General features: G+C 35.0%; 1 protein-coding gene across 8 annotated transcripts in view; it reads right to left on the bottom strand.

The window, feature by feature from the left end:
• The window catches only part of SLC4A10 (solute carrier family 4 member 10), a gene marked incomplete at both ends in the record, with an annotated part of 269,813 nt that overhangs the window by 17,614 nt on the left and 237,248 nt on the right, over nucleotides 1-14,951 (bottom strand). For all 8 annotated transcript variants that reach the window (XM_084240237.1, XM_084240240.1, XM_084240238.1 and 5 more), the window contains 4 exons: nucleotides 1,130-1,252; nucleotides 1,960-2,133; nucleotides 8,374-8,442; nucleotides 11,689-11,940. In XM_084240237.1, the coding sequence (XP_084096363.1) occupies nucleotides 1,130-1,252; nucleotides 1,960-2,133; nucleotides 8,374-8,442; nucleotides 11,689-11,940 (618 nt within the window). The remainder of the gene's footprint in view (nucleotides 1-1,129; nucleotides 1,253-1,959; nucleotides 2,134-8,373; nucleotides 8,443-11,688; nucleotides 11,941-14,951) is intronic.

Here is a 14,951-nt window from a genome sequence, read left to right as displayed (position 1 = left end):
AGAGGAAATATTCATAAAGAATTAACGTACATCATTGTGATCAATCCTTAAATATGGGGATTTGTTAGTGATGGGACACTATGGAAAGGTGAAGTTATGCCAGACAGTCGTACAATGTGTAGCTATATTTATAGAAACATCTGGGCAGAAATCTCATAGGTCTTTGCAGCTTAATCTGACTTCACCTAATGACTACAATGGCTTGAGAAAATACATCGATCGTTTGAGAAAATATGCTGTAGATAAGAAACTACGTATTTACTGACTACCTTGTAGGAAAAGAAAAGTGAAAAGAAAAATGTATACTTTTCACCAAATATTTGCTATCATCTTCATTTCTATTGGCATGGAAATTTTGTTCTTCGTTTTACAATCTATGGGCTCCATCATTCTGCTAAGCGATGCACTGGTCATTTTTTTTTTCACATATACTCTTTGTAGTTTTTATACACTTTAAAAAATACTATGGTTACTAGCCTTCAAAATAGATTCAGACTTACACATGAACTTTAAATATGCCATAAAAGTTAAAACAAATTGTTTTAACATATGAAACAGAAGAGGATAAATCAGTAGTCTTTGAAAGTAATTAAATCCCAAAAGTTTCTTAACATTTATTCAATCTTAAATCACTCTGAAGCAAATCAAGTCAGTGATGTTTTCCTCTTAAGCATTTCACTTATAGCAAATAAAAATAATTTTATCTTTTGATTGGAATTAATTTTTTAATTGAAACTTATTCCCTAGAAAACACCAACAACACTATCCCCTTTTGTCTTCTCACATAGTCAACCAAAGAGTAATCATAGCACGACCATATTTGAAAGTGTTTAAGCATCAGTAAGGTTCTGCCATACCGGGAGAGAAATCAGAAAAATAAATCTTACAGTTAGGAGGACAACAAAATATAAAATATTTGTGTATTCCATTAGAATTTGGTTTCCTCTCTCTGTTGAATACCCAACTTTATGATTTTAAACATTCATTACTCAAACTAAACTACCTGTAGTTACTAGCAATTTTTAGTTATCCAAAGATGAATACAATAATTTAGTTTTGTAAGAAACTATTACTGTGCAAATGTTCCTTTTCCCTTTTCTTTGTAAATATTGATTTTGCTCCAACTTACTTCTTTTTCAGCATCTTCTAGTTTCTTTTTCTTACTCTCAGGCATTAAGTCATCCAACCAGCTGAGTTCTCGTTTGGTAAACAAAAAATCCATCAACTTTCTTACAAATACCAGAGCTAACACCTGTAGTAAATAATAAAATGGTTTAAAACAGGGGGAAAAAAGAAATGGAAAATGTAGATTGATTTGTTTGCTAATAGAAACAAGTCAATTTCAATTAGAAGTGAATTTAAAGAACTATTTGAAGATATACATATATAAAAGGTAATGTACTTTTGTTTTCTTCATTTCTTTTTCTTACCGTATCCCTAACATAGTATTTGTTTACGCATTGTAGGAAAATGTATTTGACTTTTTCTTTAAATAGATGTAGCTAATAATATGTATTACTTTGAATGAACATCGAGCTATTTTTATCATTGATAATAAATACAAATTATTTCTAGCCACTCAGATTCACTATATATTTAGAAATGTGTGAAATTGCTTTCAAATATTTAATGAAATTTAATTTAAAAATCCCTGTAACTTTTTGGATTTGCTAGAATATATTTGATAATTTTAAAAGCTTACATTTTTCTACTCAACTTCAATTAGTTCAAACTACTATCTATATTCAGAATGATAAAGTCAAAACTAATATGAATTACTGAAATCCATAAATAATATCAACTCCTATCATAACCACTGGTTTTAGTGGCTAAAAATTCTACCAGGGTATTCATATTCCATTACTCAAAATGACTCTATTGTTCCAGCTTTAATTCATCTGTTTCCAAATAAAGCAGAAAAACAGGAGGACAGGAAAAGTTAATTTGGAAGTGTCATACCATCATGGGAAACACAATAGCAGCTCTTGAAACTTTTATTATCCACAAAAGGGCAAGGCAGCTCATCTGAATAACTGTGAAGAGATGGACTTTTCGCAGTGGTACATGCCTTAGGTATATAAAATCTGGTTGATGTTTTGCAGGCATCCAGAAGAGCTTTATTCTATCAAATAACTAAAAGACAAACAGACTAAATTGCTTTTTACAGACAACAATAAAAGTAGGAAAAGTAAATATTTAATATAGCCTCAAATACAGTGCACTTGGATCACAGTGAGTCTGACATCTGGACATCATCACAATGGGATTGTTATGTACTCCAGAACACTATGGAATCTATTTCACAAAATCTCATTTTCTTGAATAAATAGGTTATAATTTAGAGAAGTTTAAAAATATTTAAGTCAATGCCAAATGTTGCTACCTGGGAGAGTGTAACCTTGAGAGACAAAACATAACCATCTTTTTTAGTGTCACATTACAATGTCTTCCTTATTTGTCCCTTAAGCACTAGGGGTTCCCAGACTCCTATTCTCTGTCCTCTTCTCTCCTGGCATAGATCTTCTATATTCAAAGCTTCACCTTTCACATATTTGCTAACGACTCTCAGGCATAGATCTTTACTTCAACTCTCTTCCTCTTAAGTTCTCTATCTTGACCCATAGCCAAGTAGGATGCTGAGTAGGATGTTTTGAAACTATTTTGATTTTTTTGATTGTGCTTTTTTGGTCTTATCAGTTGTTACCCAAAAGATTTTGATGTTGTCTTTACAAAAAAAAATCTTTACCATAACAATTTAACTTAGCTGAACTATTGATAATAACATGTTATGCAGAGAGCAAACTTTGTCAACAATTTAATTTCTTGATCAGTTCTCTATACTGCACCATTAAGCCACGTAGGCATATTTTCATTGTATTTTATCAAAATTATTTTCATCTGGATAATTGCTATTTCTGCTTAGGTTTTACCATTATGAGAGCACAATTATTTTGGACTATATATTATTGTTACATCTCTGACTTTGTGTTCATTTTTATCAACTAAAGCAAATTTTCCCAATTCTAATTTTTATAGTTTAATATATCTATAGTTTAATCTAACTCTAGATTTCTGTGAATTTTCATAAGAAGCTTAAATCGTCAATCACATTTTACTTCCTAAGAAATTACATTGCATGTTAGTTTCATTTTATGTGGATCATTTTGTTTAGTTTTTCTCAGGCCAATTTCTATAGTTTTTAATGTTTCCAACAAGAAGTCATTATTTTGAAAATGATTTCAGTCATTGTCAGTTCTATTTCACACCATTTCTATAGTAAGGTCTATTACTCATTTTCAAAACAGTGATACTAGATATTAATTCTTAGCTAATTTATAAGAAAACTATAAGCAATACTCAGCAAATATTCCAAAATTACTCTAATATGCAGAGGGATGGAAGTCCATGGAGTCAAATTGTTACAGAAGGGGGAAGTGCATCAGAACACAATGGGTTCTGGGAAAATGGTGCCATTTTTTCCTGCCCCCACTTACCCGCAGCTGTCTGGGGTTACAATTCTCAGCATGTCATGACCTGAACTGGGGGCAGCTGGGGAGGAGAAAGGACCAAAATGGATATATATTGGAGGTAGAACAAAGGAGGAAGGAGAGACACGTGGCAGATGCACGGAGAGGATGGTCCAGAGACTTGAGCATTTTGTCAGCCCTGATCTTGGCCTTCTGGTTGCAGTGTATGCTACATTTTGAATTTTGGGTCTTTCTTTCTGTTCCAGCTTCCTGGGACTCTCGAACCCCCTCTCTTGTGGTCCCTGCCAGTATGAACCTTGGACTTGTTCTGGTGCTTTCATCTAACCTGCCCTGCTTTGGGCTAGCCTGTTTGGCTGGGCATTTGCCCAAGAGCAGGTGGGTAATTTTCAGAGTTTGGCAATCTATAATATAAAGTCCTTTCTTCCCTTCCTCTCCTCTAAACATCCATGCCAATTAAAGGTATCTTTGAGCATACTGAGATCTTTTTTCTTTGCCTTTGTACAAATGAATGGCTGGGCGTTTTTTTAGGATGTGCAAAATGGATTTTTCCCCCTTAACAGTTTAGGGCTCCTGGGTATCCCTTGTCACAGGGTTACAAATTGTTAGTGTCAAAACATCATGTTTTCTCAACATGATGAGAATTCCAAATGCAACAAAAATCCATCTTTCCTTCTCTGTTCCCCATTGTCCTGCCTTTCTTCTCTCAATCATCTAAATCAGAATCATATAGGTTAGTAGGTTAGTTCATCCGCTATTGATTTATTTCTTCATAATCATTCATACTTTCCAAAATCATTTATTAAAAACCTCTGTACCTAGCATTAAGTGCTAAATTCTTTCCTGGTTTACCTCTCCCAATATACTTCACAAATATTTTACTAGGTATTTTTATTTCTATCCCATAAATATCTCTTAAAATTACACATCATTAATTGGGAATAGGAAGAAATAAAGTACATCCTCTGGTTTATAACTGAATGTTTCAGTTTCTATAGAACTGATTTTTCCCAGCTACTGTTTCTCCATTTGCGAAGCTATGTTATTGCATAAGTGTACTTTAGTGTGTGGGTGCTTCAATTGTTATTGTTTAAATGGCACATTTGCTTTACTTTGAATTCTTGGAGTGTTGGAATGAATATAGATGTGGTTATATATCTGAGTACAGAAACAGCATTCATGAGAACATTGTGGTCTGTTTTCTCTGCCATGTTGCACAGTGAGAAGCCGGGATAATGTGTTTCTTAATATTGCCAAATAATCAGGTAACATACAGGTTCTTCTAGCATATAAAGTAGCAACATACTTCTTGAATTGTCCTAGTCAGCACAAGTTTAACTATTACTACTCAAATAATGATAATCATGATGAATGTATTCTGAATTTTTCATTTGTTTTTCATCTTGTCCTATGACCTATATTCTGAGTTTCCACCTTGTTTCTCCATGTGACCCTGGCTGTTATTTAAAACTCAATATACTTTTCTTTCTTTTTTCTAAAGATTTATTTATTTATACAGAACTGGGGTACAGGTCAGAGGTATGGGAGGGCGAGAGTATTCACCAGAGACAGAATGGGGAGTAGAACAGGCAGAGGGACTGAAAACACTGCTGAGGGGAGGAGGGGGCGAGACAGCTTCACAGCATGGACAGAGGCTGCGGACAGCTTCACAGCGCAGCGCTCAACCCACTGCGCCACAGGGGAGGCCCCATTAAAACTCAATATACTTTTCTCACAGGCCATTAATAATGCTTTCTTCAATTTTCATTTGAAGGATTCATACTGCAAATAACTCCAAAATCTGACATTTTTGTTTAATTCTAAACCTCATGGATATAAAATCCTGTGAGTGGAATTAGGGGAAAAAATCTGTTGAAACCTATCAAAATGATTTTACTTTGTTTCTTAAACTTATGCTGCTGTATTTATGTGAGCCTGGGGCCTAATAATAAATACTTTTCACTTACAGATGAAATTAGTACTTGTGGAACTTTTGCCAAAGGCAAAAAAAAAAAAATGGCAAAACAAATAAACAAAACCTCTTTAGTACTCTTCCCTATCTGCCTTACCAAACCAATTCTTTCAAAATACATATTTTGCATGAAATTATAAATAAGCATATTAAATCTAATTTGAGTAAAATGTAAATACATAACACTTCTCAACCATCTCCCCCTTCCAAGTTAATTTTACCCAGTGTCAGGATGAACAAGAGTCATCCTAGCTACCGTGGGTGTTCAGAGATCTTACAAGGATTTCATCCTGAAGTTTTGCCTAGTTTTGGTGGCTAGCATTCATTACTAAGGCCTAGGTGCTTGTCTTTCTCTGAAAGTTCGAAGTTGTTTAATTGTTCATTCAGGGAAAGAGCTCCTATGCATTCTGTCCTTCCAGGTGGGAGTTGAAGCTACTCCACATTATTGCTGCCTTGGCATCCACTTTGATCAACCACGCTGCCCATAGGGATACTGACTTGACATTAGCCCTTCACATAGGTGGATGCCCTGGATAGCAGCCTGCGGAGTTGCAGGTAAGTGTGAATTTCTGATAGGACATCCTTAACAGCCCCTGTGATCAACTTTTCTCTACCTCCCATGTGCCCCTTACATAAGAACCCTCTTTTAACAAACCTAGCCTTAGCTTAGAAATCCTATAGCATTCTACCCGCAAACACAGGCACAGCTCAGGGAACATGTTCCCCAGGTCCTGCCCCCCATCTCTGTTTACACTCTGCCTTGACCTCCCTATCTGGTTCCCTGAGGTGTGCCAGATACTTCCTCCAAGATCTGTGATCTATTTCAATTTCTCTTACAGTCCACTGTTGAACTCCAGCTCACCACCCAGCACCCTGTGTTCCACGCAACATGTTAATTTGACAAATTTATAACACTCAGGTGACTTTTCATTTATGTCTTAGAAGAGCAATGACTCTAGCTGTATCATAGAAAAGTAGTAATTTATATTTTTCTTTTAGTTAGCAGAAAGAAACTATAATAAATAACCCTCAAAATTTCTCTTTTTCAAGAATATTTAAGTTTTAGATAAATAGTTTGAAGTTATAAGGCAAGAACATTTAAAGTAAACTGAAGTAGAAATTTCTATTTGTTTCCTAGCACTGCCCTAACAACTATCACAATTTGATGACTTAAAACAGTTGGGCAGACCAGAAATCTGATATCAAGATAACCGGCTGGGCCATGCCGACTCCCTCTGAAGATCCTAGGGAAGAAAGTGCTGCCTTTTTCAACTCCACAGAGTGCTTGATATTTCTTGACCGGTGGCAGCAAAACTCCAGTCTGCCTCCACCTTGGTATGGTTTTCTTCCTTTGTTTTCTCAGTGTCTTCTCTTCTCACAAGGACCCTAGTCACTGGATTTAGGGTTGAGCCTAACTCCAAGATGAATTCATCTTGAGATCCATAATTACATCTGCCAGGATTCTATTTCCCAAACAAGGGCACATTCTGAGATGCCAGGTGGACATGTATTTGGGGGGAACACTACTTAACCCACTACAGTATCATTAGCAGGAATAATTTGCCAACATCCTCTGTAAATTTTAGAATCCACCTGTGATGGCTTCAAAATTTGTTATACAAATTTTTGGATACTTTTTTATTCAAGAGATGAGTCTAATTTCCCTCTCCTAGTGTGCAAGCTAGACAAAGTGACTGATCTCTAACAAATAGAAAAAAATACAAGAGCCCATGCGTGACTTTGGAGACTAAAACACGGTGACTTCATTTTACGCTTATTTTTCTCACTCTGATGGCAGTTAGCTTTCATGTCACAATGACACTTAAGTGTCCTTATGCAGAGGCCTGTGTTAGCAAAAAACTGAGGCATCTTACTAATAACCAGAAAGGTTCTGTTGGCTCTTGCCCACTTGTGCAATAAACCCTCAGGCTATTTATCTTCTAGCCTGAGTCAACCTTCAGAGGACTGTAGTCCGTGTCCCACACCCTGACAGCAACCACATGTGACATCTTGAGAAAGAACCAACTGGTTCATTTGTTCCAAAATGCATGACCCACAGAAAATGTGAGATTATAAATGTTTGCTCTCTAAAGCCATTAGTTTTATAGTAATTTCTTATGGAGTAATAATTAATAAAACTACTTTTATTTAAACTAATTATTTAAATAATTGATAAGATTTCCTAGTATTTTGGAACTGCCTTATCCTATACCTTTATATTTAAAATATTCTATAAATGCAATTGTATTAACAGCAGAAAAGTAGCATAAAAGGAAAAAATGCAGAATCTCACTAACTTAATAAATTGTTTTTATTTCTCTACCTTTCTTTTTCTTCCAGCCATTCTAGTAGCTTTATAAACTATGATAGGTACAACTTATTTTTCTATATTTTTACTTTGCATTATTCCATTAGCATTTTTGCCAATTTACTTTTATGGCTACCATAATTATCAATTTAAAATGAATGTTATTGCTTACTTATTTTACTTCTGTTAGATTATTGGGCTTCCAATATTTTCGTAGTATGTGTTGCAATGAACATCTTTGTGCATGAAATTTTATTTTTTTTCCTCTTCTCATGGATGTATGTCCCTATATACAATTATAACATCAAAGACTACAAGCATTAGGATATATTTTGAAATGCACTAATATTAGTTTTCTAAAAGGGTTATAAAGTCTAGAACTTTTTATAATTCTTATATATCTATGGTAAACAAAAATATTCTAAGAAAATGAACCTTAGATGCTGAAGAGTCTCTTTAACTTGTAAATCTGATCATTTTGAAGAAATTTAATTGTGGTCTGAAAACTGCTCCTCCAATGATGTCATTTTCTTAGCTATCACATGATTTGGATAAACAGACCTTCAGAAAAGTTATAGATAACAGCTCTATTACTGTAAGTAGCTTACCTGAATTCCCTTTAGAGATGAAGCACCCATATAAAGAAACACACCATATAGCACTGGCATGGGAATAAACTATAAAGAAAAATTGGAGAAAAGACACGTTATTTTCAAATATAATGCACTCATGCTATTTTGCATGTACCAAAATATCACATTTTTTGCGCAAAAATATCACAAATATTTTAGAAGCAGGAGAAGGCAGGAGTCATGGGTTTGAATCCCTGCTCTAGTACTTTTTACCTGTGTAAACATAGGTAAGTTATATTAGCTTTCGGTGCCTTGATTTCCCAATATCTAAAAGGGAATGACAGTAATAGGGTTGTCATAAGCCACTTAATAAGACCTATAAAAATATACATGGTACATTCTAATACTAGCAATTACTATTATGATACTTTGTGGGTAAATTTGAACTTTGTTTCTCAATGGTAAAATATTTGGATTAAAGTTAAGGAATAGAACTAACATTTAGAATTTTCTACTTACACCAGATATTTGTAAACTTAGAGATTGCTTTACTTTTCTCCTTTTATTGGAATAGTTCAGCATTATTTTATCTCTATAAATACTTTCAGAGCTTAGAAATTAATTCTTGCAAATGTACTTGTATAATTGATTAAATACAAAAAATCTTGTATAAATGATTATGTAATTCAAGTGGAATTTTCGAATTGTAGATGACTAAAATGAGTTAAAACTTAAAATGCAACTAAGACACCCTTGGAAATAGCTGCCCAAAATTATATGACAAACTATTACTTTTTTTCTTTATATCTTTTGCCTTTTTAAAATTTTATATATTTTTACATCATTTTTTATTTTTGCACAATGTATGCATTTTCATCTTGGTTATAGTCCCCATACAATTCCTATCCCTCCTTGTTCTGATCCTCCCCCCTCCTCCCCCACCCCATAGTGTGTCTCTGGTTTATAGTTGCTTGTTGATTTTGACTTTTACTTTATTATAATTAGTCTTTTTCCTGGTCCCTTATTTAGGTTTTCTAAATTCCTGCTATGAGTGAGACCATCTGGTATTTTTCTTTTTCTTTCTGGCTTATTTCACTGAGCATGATCCCTTCCAGCTCCATCCATGGTGCTGCAAATTGCATGAATTATCTTTTTTGAATGCTGAATAATATTCCATTGTGTATATGCACCACATCTTCTTGATCAGGTCATCTATTTTTGCACATTTGTGTTGTTTCCATAGCTTAGCTATTGTAAATAGTGCTGCTATAAACATAGAGGTGCAGGTACCCTTTGGAATTAATGATTCTGTGTCCTCTGGGTGAGTACCTAGGAGTGGAATTGCTAGATCATATGGAAGCTCCATCTTTAGCAGATTGAGGAATCTCCACACAGCTTTCCATAGTGGTTGCACCATTTTGCACTCCCACCAGCAGTGCAGGAGAGTTCCTTTTTCTCCACATCCTCGCCAACATTTGTTGTTGCTAGTTTTTTTAATATGTGCCATTCTCACTGGTGTAAGATGGTATCTCATTGTAGTTTTGATTTGCATTTCCCTGATTACAAGTATGTTGAACGTTTTTTCATGTGCCTGTTCACCATTTGCATTTCCTCTTTGGAGAAGTTTCTTTTTAGTTCTGCCCATTTTGACTGGGTTATTTACTTTGTTTTTGTTGAGTCTCATCAGCTCTTTGTAGATTTTTGTGATCAGCCCTTTATCATTAGTGTTGTGTGCAAAATTTTTCTCCCAGTTGGTGGGGTTTCTCTTTGTATTGGTTACTATCTTTTTTTACTGTACAGAAGCACTTTAATTTGATATAGTCCCAGCTGTTTATCATTTCCTTCACTATCACTGCTTTGGGTGATGTGTCTTTAAAGATGTTACTAAGGTGTATGTTTTGTAGTGTTTTGCCTATATTTCCTTCTATATATTTTATGGTTTCAGGTCTTATGTCTAGTTCTTTAATCCATTTTGAGTTGGTTTTTGTGCATGGCGTGAGGTAGTAATCAAGCTTCATTCTTTTGCATGTAGCGACCCAGTTTTCCCAGCACCATTTATTAAACAAACTTTCTTTGCTCCTTTGTCAAAGATTAGTTGACTGTAAATCTGTGGGTTTGTTTCTGGATTTTCTATTCAGTTCCATTGGTCCGTGTGTCTGTACTTGTTCCAATACCATGCAGTTTTGATTATTATGGGTTTGTAGTTTAGTTTGAAGTTTGGGAGTCTGATACCTCTATTCCCTTCTTTTTTTTCAGGAGAGCTTTGGCTATTTGGGGTTTTTGGTGGCTCCATATGAATTTCATCAATATTTGTTCTATTTCTTTGAAGAATTTCATTGAAATTTTTATTAGAATAGCATTGAATCTATAAATTGCTTTTGGTAGGATGGCCATTTTGATAATGTTAATTCTTCCAATCCATGAGCAGGGGATGTCTTTCCATTTTTTTGTGTCTTCTTCTATTTCTTTTAACAGTGTTTTATAGTTTTCTTTGTATAGGTCCTTTATCTCTTTTGTTAGGTTTATTCCCAAGTATTTGATCAAAATAATTACTCTTTAATAATCTTCAAAATGGAGGGCCTCCCTGGTGGCACAAGGGGTTAAGTCTCAGCACTATGAAGTTATAGGCAGCCATTGCAGCATGAGTTCGATCCCCAGCCAGGGAGCTAACCCACATGGCAAATCAGACCTCTCCTATCTCGCCGGCTGCTCCCCTCAGCAATGTATTTCAGTAGAATCTCCTGTTCTGCTCTCCATTCTGTCTCTGGTGAATCATCTTACTCCCCACACCTTTGGCCTATACCCTTGTTCTTATATGAATAAATAAATAAAATCTTTAAAAAAATTCTTCAAAATGGATTCAAATTTTTTTAAAGGTGAAAATATCCATGTTATAGTTTTATGAAACCTTTAAAATATAAAACTGCATATGTGACCAAGACCAGACAGTATGCATCTTTGCCCCTCTATCTTATATTAGGTGATGTTAACAGCAAATATATTTTTCAACTGAGAAGAACATAGAAAATTTATTTCACACAGTCATTCAGGACACAAATCTGTCAGAATTAATGAGTGACTTTTCCCTATAACTTGATCACATTTCAAACTTAGGATAACAATTTGTATATCAAATTTTACTTTACCAGAGAAAATATGTGTTTTAGGATTCTAAAATATACCACATAATTTTCCGTTAAGAAGTTATATAAACAAATAAATTTTACTTTCATCACATGCCATACAATATTTGCAAATTTGGGGATTAGATTCAAATGAATTTCAAATGAAATTGCTTAAGCAATAATATAGTCTACCTTATCTTAAATTCACAAAAACAAATTTCATTACCTTCAGAATACTGGTCATAAAGACTGAAGAGCCCATAAGAATAAAAATCATAAGCCCAGTAACCCTTTGCTCCCGAATGCCAAGAAATTTTGGTTGTTCTCCTGGAGCTGAACACTCTGATTCCAGTTTTAGGCTGTTGACGTGAGTGATGGAGAGCACAGTGGCAGCCACGAACCAGGGCAGACCCATGATGGAGCACACACCAAGCATGACAGCCACCATTAATAGATCCAGATGGTACCCACAACCTTTCTGTTGAAAGAAAGAAAAGGAATTCTCATAGATCTGGGTTTAGTATAAAAACAAACGATATTACAACCATAGAACAGAAAGAAAGGAGAAACTGTCTTCTACAACTGATTCTAAAATGCAAAATTAAAGATAAAAAGGTAATATGTAATTCACTTAAAGTTGCAGCTGTTTCTATTATGGTTACAATTACAGTGGTTTCTATGTACTTTAATAGGTGTATTTCTGAGTTCATGTTACATGTTTCCATTCTATTTCTATTGGGTTAATAATGTTAGTATCAAGTATAGCTACTTCCCACAATTTCCTTAAATGGGCAAGTTAATTCACAATTCATGTGTCTGTTCATTCATTATTATTTCATACAAAATATTATTGAGCAGCAGCTATATACCAGTTATCAAATTGAGAAAGTAAAGTAAGAACTGCACCAATGAGAGACCTAAGAATGACCTGGTTGTGAATAAAAAAATCACTTCCTGACAACACCTCAGAAGCCCTTCATATCACATGTTCAAGAGAAAAACTTGTCAAATACACCCACTGTCCAACTGCCCTGTTTTGCCTCAAAGATGATTTTTACTGGGAAAAGTAATGCCATGAGATTTAAGTTTCCTGTACACTTTCATTTTTATCCTAATATTAATATAATACTACCTTGTTCTCATTCATTTCAGATTCAACACTAGATAAGTTTAGCCTCTTTCAAAAATGATAGTGTTTGTTCCGTGCTGCCTGGTATCATTGATCTCTAGGTGTTGCCAATTTAAGTACTTTCTAGGAGCAGATAGGAAATGTGAGTGAGGAAAACACAGGTGCAGGGAGCAGATAGAAATGTGGGGGCCTGGAGACTGTTGTCTTTGAGAGGTCCACCAGGTAAGTTCTCTCTGAGACAAACCGAAGATGGGAAAGCACAGTGCCACGCTCTCCCTCCACCCCCAGCAGGTAATGGTCCATGTAACACCTCAGAGGTCTTATATGGTTTGGCCTATTTTGTATTCCAACTTTCCTGACTACTTCTTGTAAGGTAGTTATAGCAAGATAGTTAAGGGTTTAGGTTCTGAAGAGGGCTGGCCTGGGATCAAATGCTGACTCCACTGATGCTTTTGGGGAAAATCATTTAACCTGTTGTGTCTCTGTTTTCCTATCTGAGAAAAGGGACAATGGTAACAGGAGGTACCTCACTGGGTTGCTATGAGAATTAAATTATTTAACTTTGCAGCTATTTAGAACAATGCTTGGTACATAGTAAGTGCCCAGTAATTGTTAGTGACAATTATATTCTAGCAGTTGAACAATAATTTTTTCTTTTGTATTTATTTGCTTTAGAGCTCCTCGATAAAAGTATATGTTTCTGAGGAGCAGGTAACATATAATTATTTTGTATTTCCCACAGTCTCAGCACAAACATTGGCACACAATAAGCAATCAGTAGGCTACAGATTGACTTTTTAAAAGAGAAATGTGCAGCAAGGAAACATCTTTCAGGATCAAATTCAATAAGTATAATTTAAAAATAAATATAGCTGTTAAATTTGTTATTATGAACATGAGCAGAAATTACCAATTCTTCTAGACGAATAATTTTGGCTTTTTTTTACAGGCAGTTTTACCAAACTGTAAGCAATTTTGAGTTCATCTGAAAGCTCATGTGGGCTGGAGTGTGAGGCAGAGTATCTGTTGCCTATTTGTCATCATAGTATTTTCTTTTTACTATTTTGTTTTGTTCATTGTTTTATTACAAAGCTATTCTTAAAGTCAGTTGTACTTCCTTCCCTTTCTGCTTATTCCTGCCAAATTATAAAAGTGCAGGAGATGGCAGTGAGTAAAAAATGGACATTATAGACCAGGACCTTTTCTTGCTGCACTGTCCTCAATACCTTGGTCCTCTTCCCTAGGTCGGTGCAGCTGGACCAATGCTACAGAATTTCCCTCATGAATATGGCTTTTCTCTCCCAATAACTCCAGAAAGATGATCATTACCTAGAGCTTGGAGAGTGGGAAGAGAAACATCCTGCACAACCAAAAGGCTAAGGAAGCAGCTTCCCCAGGGCCATAATATAACCCCGTGGTCTTTTCGCAGGGAATTTTGAAAGATGTAATTACGTAGAATAGAACTCAAATGATGGTGTCTGTAAATAACAATGTTTTTTAGAATAGAACTCAAATGCTGGTCTTTGTGAATAACAATGTTTTAATCAGTTAGAGGCATGTTTTGTTAGGAACTCACCAATAAGAAGAATATAGTGTAGTGAAGGACCTAACTACTCTAGCCCCTACTACTGAGGGAGGACAACGTGAATGGCGCCCTCTAGGCTGTTTTGTTACACTGTGGTCCTGCCAGAAGAGAAAAGAAGGTGAAAGAGGTGTCGGTGGGCATAAGACTTTCATCACAGGATGGCAGAGGAGAGGGGACCTTGAGAGTAGGCTTATGATTTCAGCATACTCTGGAATTCCCAGGGTGCATGCTCACTATGGCTTAACAATAATACAAAGGCCTTCTTTATGAGAGTGATTTTTTAGAGGTCTCATTTAGTGTTTCAAAAATATGATAGAAATGCAAATAGTGGGGTTCTGGATTGCAGGAAGCAAAAAATACTACTTTCCAAGGAAATAATTTCCTTTTTAAATTTAGAAAGCTAGCTTTGTACAGTAAAAGTGCATAATGAAAACAAAAATAATTTCCCCCTGATTATGTTGTACAATAATGAGAGCATCTTAATTTAATGTGAATCAAAGGAAATAAAGAAGTTCTGGCACTTCCACTAATTAATCATCATCCTTCTTCTTACCTTTCATTTAAAATGTCTTTTAAAAACTTGGTCTTTGTAACCAAATTATTGGCTGATAGGCATGCCAGCCAAAGGGAAGTATCCCTTTGTCAGAGAGAGAACTCTGAACCTTCTAACATATTTCTGTATATTTTTTTTCTGAAATAAAGACAGAACCAGAGCTTTTATTCTCACATTCATCCATGAATCACGGGAAATGGACATATGGGAGGAAAAGGGAGC

The sequence above is a fragment of the Talpa europaea genome (assembly GCF_964194135.1).
Source record: "Talpa europaea genome assembly, chromosome: 1".
In the NCBI taxonomy this organism is placed as follows: domain Eukaryota; kingdom Metazoa; phylum Chordata; class Mammalia; order Eulipotyphla; family Talpidae; genus Talpa; species Talpa europaea.
Note: the sequence above shows the minus strand (reverse complement) of the source record. Positions and strands in the feature narration are given on the sequence as shown.